The 12,021-nt window shown below is 41.1% G+C and overlaps 1 protein-coding gene across 1 annotated transcript in view; it reads left to right on the top strand.

Moving 5' to 3' along the window:
• Window positions 1-4,782: 4,782 nt before the first annotated feature.
• The window catches only part of ca6 (carbonic anhydrase VI), a 12,932-nt gene continuing 5,693 nt past the window's right edge, over window positions 4,783-12,021 (top strand). The window contains exons 1-6 of the mRNA XM_029718379.1: window positions 4,783-4,961; window positions 5,928-6,107; window positions 6,762-6,910; window positions 8,884-8,979; window positions 11,170-11,236; window positions 11,788-11,945. Of these exons, the coding sequence (XP_029574239.1) occupies window positions 4,877-4,961; window positions 5,928-6,107; window positions 6,762-6,910; window positions 8,884-8,979; window positions 11,170-11,236; window positions 11,788-11,945 (735 nt within the window). The 5' untranslated portion in view covers window positions 4,783-4,876. The remainder of the gene's footprint in view (window positions 4,962-5,927; window positions 6,108-6,761; window positions 6,911-8,883; window positions 8,980-11,169; window positions 11,237-11,787; window positions 11,946-12,021) is intronic.

The following is a 12,021-nucleotide window of genomic DNA, read 5'->3' as shown; positions in this document are numbered from 1 at the left end:
GTATGCTTGGGGTCATTGTCCATTTGGAAGACCCATTTGTGACCAAGCTTTAACTTCCTGACTGATGTCTTGAGATGTTGCTTCAATATATCCACATCATTTTCCTCTTCATGATGCCATCTATTTTGTGAAGTGCACCAGTCCCTCCTGCAGCAAAGCACCCCCACAACATGATGCTGCCATCCCCATGCTTCACGGTTGGGATGGTGTTCTTCGGCTTGCAAGCCTCCCCCTTTTATCTCCAAACATAACGATGGTCATTATGGCCAAACAGTTCTATTTTTTTTTTCATCAGACCAGAGGACATTTCACCAAAAAGTCCGATCTTTGTCCCCATGTGCAGTTGCAAACCGTGGCTTTTTTTATGGCGTTTTGGAGCGGTGGCTTCTTCCTTGCTGAGCAGCCTTTCAGGTTATGTCGATATAGGACTCGTTTTAATGTGGAAATAGATACTTTTGACCCTGTTTCCTCCAGCATCTTCACAAGGTCCTTTGCTGTTATTCTGGGATTGATTTGCACTTTTCGCACCACAGTACGTTAATCTCCAGGAGACAGAACGCGTCTCCTTCCTGAGCGGTATGACGGCTGCGTGGTCCCATGGTGTTTATACTTGTGTACTAATGTTTGTACAGATGAACGTGGTACCTTCAGGTGTTTGGAAATTGCTCCCAAGGATGAACCAGACTTGTGGAGGTCTACAATTTTTTTCTGAGGTGTTGGCCGATTTCTTTTGATTTTCCCATGATGTCAAGCAAAGAGTTTGAAGGTAGGCCTTGAAATTCATCCACCGGTACACCTCCAATTGACTCAAATGATGTCAATTAGCATATCAGAAGCTTCTAAAGCCATGAAATAATTTTCTGGAGTTTTCCAAGCTGTTTAAAGGCACAGTCAACTTAGTGTATGTAAACTTCTGACCCACTGGAATTGTGATACAGTGAATTATAAATGAAATAATCTGTCTGTAAACAATTGTTGGAAAAATTACTTGTGTCATGCACAAAGTAGATGTCCTAACCGACTTGTCAAAACTATAGTTTGTTAACAAGAAATTTGTGGAGTGGTTGAAAAATGAGTTTTAATGACTCCAACCTAAGTGTATGTAAACTTCTGACTTCAACTGTATATGGATGAGTGATGGCCGAGCGGCATAGGCAAGGTGCAATCGATGGTATAAAATACAGTATATACATGTGATATGAGTAATGTCAGATATGTAAACATTATTAAAGTGGCATTATTTAGAGTGGCATTGTATAAAGTGACTAGTGATCCATTTATTAACGTGTCCAGTGATTGGGTCTCAATGTAGGCAAGCAGCTTCTCTGAGTTAGTGATGGCTGTTTAGCAGTCTGATGGCCTTGAAATAGGAGCTGTTTTTTCGGTCCCAGCTTTGATGCACCTGTACTGACCTCGCCTTCTGGATGGTAGCGGGGTGAACAGGCAGTGGCTCGGGTGGTTGATGTCCTTGACGATCTGTTTTTGGGGCCTTCCTGTGACATCGGGTGCTGCATTATGATCCTAATCCACAATAGCTATGTTTTGCCTTGTTGGTTAAAGAACTTGACCGGGACTGACTTCAATGTGACTAAAATATTATTCTGAACATAGGTTACGTCACAATTTCACACCATTTAACCAACAATGGGTGAATTCAACAGCAATCTGAGACTAATCTACTGATTTTGGATTTTAATTTTCAGACAGTTTGCGACAGCATGAAAATAATCCTGCAGCAACAGGAAATGTAAATTGTTATGTGGATTATAACATTTTTGGACATTTTTGTAGGGGTTGATACATTTTTCTTAAGGGAAAATGAAGTCTGAAATGTCAACGTGGAAATTACAAACTTTAGAAGCCTTCAAAAGTATGTGGACATGCCCTCAAATGAGTGCATTCAGCAATTTCAGCCAAATGGTGAAGCGTGATTCATCACTCCAGAGAACAAGTTTCCACTGGTGTGAAATTGTGACGTAACCCATGTACAGAATAATATTTTAGTCACATTGAAGTCAGTCCATGAAGCGCCTGACGAACAGTTATTGTGCTGAGGTTGCTTCCAGGGGTAGTTTTGGAATTCGGTAGTGTGTGCTACGCGCGTCAGCACTCAGTGGTCCCGTTCTGTGAGTTTGTGTGGCCTACCACTTCCCGGGCAACTCTAGCAGGGCAGGATTTTGACGAACTCATTTGTTGGAAAGGAGGCATCTTATGACTGTGCCACGTTGAAAGTCACTGAGCTCTTCAGTAACTAGGCCATTCTACTGCCAATGTTTGTCTATGGAGATTGCATGGCTGTGTTCTCGATTTTATACACCTGTCAGCAACGGGTGTGGCTGAAACAGCCAAATCCACTAATTCTGAAAGTGCATTCGGAAAGTATTCAGACCCCTTCCCTTTTTCCACATTTTGTTAAGTTAGTCTTATTCTAAAATGGATTCAATAATTCTTTCCCCTCATCAATTTACACACAATTCCCCATAATGACAAAGTGAAAACAGGTTTCTAGAAATGTTTGCAAGTTAATTAAGTATTCAGACCCTTTGCTATAAGACTAGAAATTGAGCTCAGGTGCATCCTCTTTCCATCCTGATTATCCTTGAGATGTTTCTACAACTTGATTGGAGTAAGCCACTCCTCAGTAAAAGGCACATGACTGCCTGCTTGGAGTTTGCCAAAAGGCACCTAAAGTACTCTCAGACCATGAGAAACAAGATTCTCTGGTCTGATGAAACCAAGTTTGAACTCTTTGGCCTGTATTCCAAGCGTCATGTCTGGAGGAAACCTGGCCCCATCACTAGGGTGAAGCATGGTGGTGGCAGCATCATGCTGTGGGGATGTTTTTCAACAGCAGGGACTGGGAGACTAGTCAGGTTTGAGGGAAAGATGAACGGAACAAAGTACAGAGAGATCCTTGATGAAAACCTGCTCCAGAGCGCTCAGGACCTCAGACTGGGGCGAAGGTTCACCTTCCAACAGGACAACGACCCTAAGCACACAGCCAAGACAGCGCAGGAGTAGCTTTGGGATAAGTCTCTGAATGTCCTTGAGTGGCCCAGCCAGAGCCTGGACTCAGAACCCATTCAAACATCTCTGGAGAGACCTGAAAATAGCTGTGCAGCAACGCTCCCCATCCAACCTGACCGAGCTTGAGAGGATCTGCAGAGAAGAATGGGAGAAACTCCCCAAATACAGGTGTGCCAAGCTTGTAGCGTCATACCCAAGAAGACTCGAGGCTGTAATCACTGCCGAAGGTGCTTCAACAAAGTACTGAGTAAAGGGTCTGAATGTAAATGTGACATTTCAGTTTTAGATTTTTTTATTATTTGCAAGCATTTCTAAAAACGTGTTGTAGATTGATGATGAGCGGGAAAAAAACGATTTAATCCGGTTTAGAATATGGCTGTAGCTTAACAAAATATGTCAAAAGTCAAGGGGTCTGAAAACTTTCTGAATGCACTGTATAATGTATAAAGAGTGTGAAAGTAAATACCCTTGAGAGATGACAAGAAAAAGTAAATAAAAAAGCACACACACACACACACACACACACACACACACACACACACACACAGAGAGAGAGGAGGCTTGTGGTTATTTGATTTTCTTTGAGGCAGTAGGGCCTGGTCAGGAGCATGTTGTAACAGAGTGCTCCCAGCAAATTATACCTGTTACCCCACTCTCTCTCTATTCAGACCCGTATAAAGGTTGTTCTAATGTGCTGATGTGTGTAATGCATGAAACATCTGTTAGATGAGACTCATTGTGCTGTCCCCAAATGCCAACCTATTCCCTATATAGTGCACTACATTGCTATGGGTCCTGGTCAAAAGTAGTGCACTAAGTAGGGAATAGGGTGCCATTTGGGACTCGGCAACTCTCTGACAGGGTAACGTCCCCTCTGGCACACATTATAGTGACAGATGTCAACATGACTGTACTTGCAGGATATTTCTGTAGAAGTGATGATAGCAGGCTTGGCTTTCCTCATCACTAAGCCAGGCAGTGAAAAAAATATGTTGTGGGAAACTGAACAAGATTTTCTAATACATTATTATAGTCAAGGGCAAGTTTGCCTCTCAAAATACTTGGTGAAGCACCTGTCAAATATTTCATAATTTTGTCTACAAATTCAAAATTGAATTTATAACATATTCAAAATGTATGAAATTATTAGAGATCAATATAAATTAATTGTTTCTTAGTGTTGACTGATAGTGTTAAAAGTTTAACGTCTATTTTCCCAAAAAGCCCACATCTTGACACATTTGCCATTATAACCATAACAATAAAAGTAATCTATCAATGTAAAATGTGTCTACAATATTCTCTCGACACTTAATCAATAAAATAGACTAAATAAATGAACTGGTCTGTTTAGATTATGGACAAACGTTAACAAGAACCAGATGTGCTTGGACCACATTCCCTTGATCATGATGGTCATGACGCATCCAAATGAATCCTCCGTTTAAAAGAAACTATTATTTACATTAAGTACAATTTACAACAAGAATAAACAACTGGACAACGAGGGAGCAACAAACATTCAAAACTAAAAAAAAAGTAGAGAGCATTTCATGACATTTCATTCTCACAACCAAAAGCCAATATTTGTATACAATGAGGCACAATTGAGGAAGTGCGCCGTTACCATTTCGTTTTGTAAAACATTTTGATAAAAGCTCAAGTAATCAATAGTCAACCAGAGGTTGGTGCTCTTGTGTAACACTGTGTTGAGGAAAGGGGAGCAGTTAGCCTGGGGGCGTTGGTTTCACAGAAGTTTCAAAACCGCCTTTCAGTCGCAGTTGGAGAGAGAGAGGGAGAGAAGTGAGGGACGTGTGTGTGTGTGTGTATCAAGAGGATTTCTATTGAAATGGAGTGCTTTAGTCTTTTTGTTCATTTCATGTTGGTAAGCGTTGCCTCTGCTGGGATAGATGGAATACATTGGACATATACAGGTATGGATTAATTCATGACCTATTTCCTTTTCGTTATCCATTGTGTTTGTTTTTTTGGACTCCAAAACCCCAGAAAAAAAACCCACAAAGTTTTGAACTCATTCTCAGATATTTCAATTCATTTTTCATGTCTTATTTGTAGAGATGATTAACTCTAGGATATTTTAAGTCTGGGGAAAAAAGGGATGAATAGAAATAGTTGTAGTTTAAGACATGATTAAAACTGATGAAAGTTTGCAATGTGTGTGGTATATGGCCAATATACCACGGTTTAGGGCTGTCCTTAGGCAAGACGCAATGCGGAGTGCCTGAACACAGACCTTAGCCGTGGTATATTGGCCATATATCACAAACCCCCGAGGTGCCTTATTGCTATTATAAACTGATTACCAACGTAATTAAAGCAGTAAAAATAAATGTTTCGTCATACCGGTGGTATACGGTCTCATATACAACGGCTGTCAACCAATCAACATTCAGGGCTGGAACCACCCAGTTTATAATTGCTGTTTAAATCATATAGATCTACCGCTCATGATGACAAACAGGTAGCATGACGATTAAATCCCCAGTGTAGACCGTAGACCTATATGATTACAGCTAGGAACGATATCATTTGTGTTCGTTATCATAGTGTGTAATGTCTGAGCCCTTCAGACAGCCATTTGGTTCGTGACAGACGCACAGTTTACCGTAATACCTCTCTTACAAACCATCACTCAGACATTTGGCTTTAGAGGTTTTGTGGTTACATCAAGGTGCTGTGAAGGTAGAGGGAGAAACAGAGGAACTTTATACAGTAGTGTTCCGTCGGTTCCTTCTCTCCTCTGCGTGAACAAACTGGCCTCTGTCGGAATGTCTACTTGGAGGCTTGGGCAGCCAGTTTTAGACATTGGGCCAAGTTCACATTGTTGTATTGTTCATCGTCGTCGTTACCATCCATCCGTTCCGTTTCTCCTTCTCCAGAAGGGGCCCTGGACCAGGTGCACTGGGCGGAGGAGTATCCTGCGTGCCGCGGCCGGAGACAGTCCCCGATTGACATCCAGCGGCGGAGCGTGCGTCACAACCCCCACATGCTGCAGCTCGAGCTCACTGGATATGATGCTCAGAAGGGTAACTTCCTCATGATAAACAATGGACACTCAGGTAAAAAGTAGTGTGGGATGGTGTACCCCCCCACCACCCCACCCAAAAACAAAACGGAAATAATGTACAACAACATTTTTTTTTAAATGAATCCAACTTTATATTCCTGGTGAACTTTATAACAGTTTTAGCGTTTACTGTTTTGTTACAGTGAATGAACAATGAACATTCAATACTATTGAAACATATTTTTTCAACAATAACATCTTAAACATTGTATTGGTCCCTTTAGCCTAATCTCAATGGGACTAAATTTACTTGGATAAAAGCATCTGTTAAATGGCATATATTTATAAATAAATTAGTTAATTAAATGGTGTGTGTGTGTGTGTGTGTGTGTGTGTGTGTGTGTGTGTGTGTGTGTGTGTGTGTGTGTGTGTGTGTGTATGTGTATGTATGTATATGTGTATGTGTGTGTATGTATATGTATATATATGTATATGTGTATGTATATATATATATATGTATGTGTGTGTGTATATATATATATATGTATGTATGTGTATATATATATATATATATATGTGTATATATATGTGTATATATATGTATGTATGTATGTATGTGTATATATATATATATATATATATGTGTATTTATTAATGAATTAAATGGCATTGTAAATATTCAAATGTCTTCTTGTGTTGTGGGCAGTTGAAATCGTCCTCCCTCCCACCATGGTGATTACCAAGGGTCTCCCTGGGGGCTACACGGCCGTCCAGATGCACCTCCACTGGGGCGGCTGGGACCTGGAGGAGAGCGGGGCAGAGCACACCCTGGATGGCATCAGATACATGGCAGAGGTGGGCTAGTGTTACAGATACATTACCCCCCCCCCCCCCCCAACAACAAAAAAATGTTTCTGAACGATTTAAAACAGCAGAACAAACAGATGTGGGCTTGACTTGACCATAGTGGAACTAAGGCCTTAACAGCAGCCTTTACCATCATGACGCTCATTGCCACTCCTCGTCATGGCAACATCAAAAGGATAGCACAAACAGTTCTGAGACCAGGCTACCTCTAACTCAACAGTGCATCTCCATTATAGCCATACAACAGTCACAAGTCTAGCATAGCAAATGTATTCAAATATTAATTTATTTGATATTGATGTTCAAGGTCATTCGCAGCTGGAAGCTGAATTGCTGTATAAATATTGTAGGCTGAACCGAAACAACACATCACTCTTTAGGTTTCTGAAAGATGTGAATACTAAATTTTATTATCCATAAAACAGTCCAGCAGTGCAAATATTCAATATATATATTTATATATGTATACAGTACCAGTCAAACGTTTCTACACACCTGCTCATTCAAGGGCTTTTCTTTATTTTTACTATTTTCTACATTGTACAATAATAGTGAAGACATCAAAACTTTGAAAAAGCACATATGGAATCATTTAGTAACCAATTTTTTTTTTCAACAAATGAAAATATATTTAAGATTCTTCAAAGTAGCCACCCTTTTCCTCGATGACAGCTTTGCACACTCTTGGCATTCTCTCAACCAGCTTTTCAATTAACAGGTGTTTCTTAAAAGTAAATTTGTGGAATTTATTTCCTTCTTAATGCGTTTGAGCCAATCAGTTGTGTTGTGACAAGGTAGGGGGGTATACAGAAGATAGCCCTATTTGGTAAAAGACCAAGTCCATATTATGGCAAGAACAGCTCAAATAAGCAAAGAGAAATGACAGTCGATCATTATTTTGGTCAGTCAATTCAGAAGATTTTAAGAACTTTGAAAGTTTCTTCAAGTGCAATCACAAAAACCATCAAGTGCTATGATGAAACTGGCTCTCATAAGGACCGCCACAGGGTTACCTCTGCTGCAGAGGATAAATTCATTAGTTAACTGCACATCAGATTGCAGCCCAAATAAATGCTTCACAGAGTTCTAGTAACAGACACATCTCAACATCAACTGTTCAGAGGAGACTGTGTGAATCAGGCCTTCATGGTGAAATTTCTGCAAAGAAACCACTACTAAAGGACACCAATAAGAAGAAGAGACTTGCTTGGGCCAAGAAACTCGAGCAATGGACATTAGACCGGTGGTAATCTGTGATGGAGTGCTGCATCAGATGACCTGGACTCCACAATCACCCGACCTCAACCTAATTGAGATGGTTTGGGATGAGTTGGACTGCAGAGTGAAGGAAAAGCAGCCAACAAGTGCTCAACATATGTGGGAACTCCTTCAAGACTGTTGGAAAAGCATTCCAGGTGAAGCTGGTTGAGAGAATGCCAAGAGTGTGCAAAGTGTGTTTTATTTAATCGTTTTGATGTCTTTACTATTATTCTACAACGGGGGGTACTGTCACGCCCTGACCATAGAGAGCCCTTGCTTCTCTATGGTGTTTAGGTCAGAGCGTGACTAGGGGGGTGTTCTAGTCATTGTATTTCTATGTTGGTGAGTTGTATGGTTCCCAATTAGAGGAAGCCTCTAATTGGGGATCATATTTAGGTAGCCTTTTTCCCACCTGTGTTTTGTGGGATATTGTTTTGTTTAGTGCATTGTGTGCTACGAACGGCACGCTCATTTTGGTCTTTTTTGTTTTGTTAAGTTACACTTTGGAATAAATTATGTGGAACTACACGCACACTGCGCTTTGACAATGACAAGTGGATCTTCTTGAGTTGTAGATTGGATAAAGTTCAGATTAGTTTGAGTCGGATATACATGTGGATGTTAACAAATTAAATTATTTCCAACCTGGTGTTTGACAACTGGAGCAACTTTCAACTTACATTTCGTCCTCTGTGTTGCAGCTCCACGTTGTCCATTATAACTCTGATAAGTACAAGAGCTTTCAAGAGGCCAGCGACAAGCCTGACGGATTGGCAGTTCTAGCCTTCTTCTACGAGGTGAGATCTGAAGACGGTTCTTCTTCTTGTTTCGTATTTTACATCCTCCAGTATATGAACTCGGAACAGATGACACACAGAACAGCTTTGTGGGTAACTGGCCCGGTGCCCCCTGGCCCGGTGCCCCCTGGCCCGGTGCCCCCTGTCATAACATTTGATAGTATAATAGTATTGGACATCCTGCCTGCGCGGTTAATGGGCCCATTGATTGGGCGATTGCGTGCTGTTTGGCCTGCTGAGGGAAAGTTGGCTTCTAGAGATGGGAACAAATGGCAGTCAGTCAGCCAGCCAGCCAGTCAAACCTTCAGCCAGCCAGGCAATCAGCCAGCCAGTCAGTTAGTCATTCATTCAGCCAGCCAACCAGTCAGCCAGTCAGTCAAAGCGTCAACCAGCCTGACAGTCAGTTAGCCATTAATTCAGCCAGTCAGGCAGCCAACCAGCCAACCAGTCAGCCAGTCAGTTCCAACACTTTGCTGTGGGTTAGAGGTCATCGCTTAGGCAACGCTGCCACAGGGCACAGGCATCCTTCCCAGCTAATGGACTGCAGCTGTGTAGCGTGTGTGTAGCGTGTGTGTGTGTGTGTGTGTGTGTGTGTGTGTGTGTGTGTGTGTGCTGGTGTTCTATTGCCCTAGTAAAGGTAGTCCTGCTTGCTGAGACAACGTTCTAGTCACACATACAGCTGGAGTTTTCTCCCACCCCCAGCTCTCCTTTTTTAAAGGAGAGTATATTTCATTTATTTTGTTTTCATTTAGACATTAAAGAGAGGTGATGAGAGATACATGGAATGTGAAGAGACAAACATGGGAGTGTACTGATAAGTAGGAAATACGTGCTGCAAGCAGCAGCAGTAACCCGCTAGACCAGCCCGACCCCAAGCACTGCTGATGTGCCTATTGCTCCACTGTCAACTGTCATTGTTTCAGTCTCACACACACAGTGATGAAATACAGCTGGACATGTCTATCACCTCTAGGTTCTCACCCCTGTGGCTCAGTTGGTAGAGCATGGTGTGTGCAATGCCAGGGTTGTGGGTTCGATTCCCACGGGGGGCCAGTACAAAAAAAATAAAAATGCATGAAATGTATGCATTCACCACTGTAAGTCGCTCTGGATAAGAGCGACTTACAGTATCTCTCCTGTAGCCATGTTGCCAGTCTGTTTATATCTCCTGTAACCATGTTGCCAGTCTGTTTATATCTCCTGTAACCATGTTGCCAGTCTGTTTATCTCTCCTGTAACCATGTTGCCAGTCTGTTTATCTCTCCTGTAATCATGTTGCCAGTCTGTTTATCTCTCCTGTAACCATGTTGCCAGTCTGTTTATATCTACTGTAACCATGTTGCCAGTCTGTTTATATCTCCTGTAACCATGTTGCCAGTCTGTTTATATCTCCTGTAACCATGTTGCCAGTCTGTTTATATCTCCTGTAACCATGTTGCCAGTCTGTTTATCTCTCCTGTAACCATGTTGCCAGTCTGTTTATCTCTCCTGTAACCATGTTGCCAGTCTGTTTATATCTCCTGTAACCATGTTGCCAGTCTGTTTATATCTCCTGTAACCATGAACCAACAGGACCCTAAACAGCTTCGACCCACAATCTATAAGACTGCTAAATAGTTGACTCACATATGCTGCTGCTACTGTTTATTATCTATCCTGTTACCTAGTCACTTTATCCCTACCTATATGTACATATCTACCTCAATGACCTTCTATCCCTGCACATGCACTCAGTACTGTTAGCCTGTGTATGTAGCCAAGTTATCATTACTCATTGTATATTTATTCCTTGTGTAATTATTTTCCTATTTATTCTTAATTTTATTTTAAATGTTCTCCTATTTCTTATTTATTTTCCTCTCTCCTCGTTGTTGGGAAGGCCCCGTCAGTAAGCATTTCACTGTTAGTCTACACCTGTTGTTTACCAAGCACGTGACAAAAAGCATTTTACATAAAACCTTTAGCCAGTTAGTTAGTTTGATGGACATTTTTGAGAACACCTACTACCGGCGATTTCATCAACAACGTAACTCATTCTCTCATTGTTGTCTAGTTGCAGTCGGGCCGGTATCTTTTTTTTAGCCAATGTGGTTGTTTTGCCGCATTTTGGCAAGGAGACCATGTAGCCTAGGAATGCAGAATCCATCGCTTACCGGTTCGTAGGTTTGATTGTGTTTTTGTCCGTTATAGGACGGACATTTTGAGAACACCTACTACAGCGATTTCATCAGCAACCTGGGCAAAGTCAAGTACGCAGGTGATTTGGTCTATTCTTTGGAATATTATTGAATGTATCTACGTTAATATCAGTATTACTGAATGTATCTACGTTAACAACAGTATTACTGAATGTATCTACATTAACAACAGTATTACTGAATGTATCTACATTAACAACAGTATTACTGAATGTATCTACATTAACAACAGTATTACTGAATGTATCTACGTTAACAACAGTATTACTGAATGTATCTACATTAACAACAGTATTACTGAATGTATCTACGTTAACAACAGTATTACTGAATGTATCTACGTTAACAACAGTATTACTGAATGTATCTACGTTAACAACAGTATTACTGAATGTATCTACGTTAACAACAGTATTACTGAATGTATCTACGTTAACAACAGTATTACTGAATGTATCTACATTAACAACAGTATTACTGAATGTATCTACGTTAACAACAGTATTACTGAATGTATCTACGTTAACAACAGTATTACTGAATGTATCTACATTAACAACAGTATTACTGATGTTCAGTTTCTGTTTTCACCTGTTGGGATGTTGTACAGGCCAGTCCATGAACATATCCACCCTCAACGTGCGTTCCATGCTACCTGAGAACCTGAACCATTTCTTTAGGTACCAAGGCTCTCTTACCACCCCTCCCTGTTACGAGAGCATCCTGTGGACAGTGTTCGACACGCCCATCACCCTCTCTCACAACCAGGTAACCCTGCTATCTCTCTCTCTCTCAAACCGTCTGATTTGTAAAATTAACTTTTCAATTCTCCACATCAATTTTC

Source organism: Salmo trutta, chromosome 28, assembly GCF_901001165.1.
Source record: "Salmo trutta chromosome 28, fSalTru1.1, whole genome shotgun sequence".
Taxonomy (NCBI): Eukaryota; Metazoa; Chordata; class Actinopteri; order Salmoniformes; family Salmonidae; genus Salmo; species Salmo trutta.
Note: the sequence above shows the minus strand (reverse complement) of the source record. Positions and strands in the feature narration are given on the sequence as shown.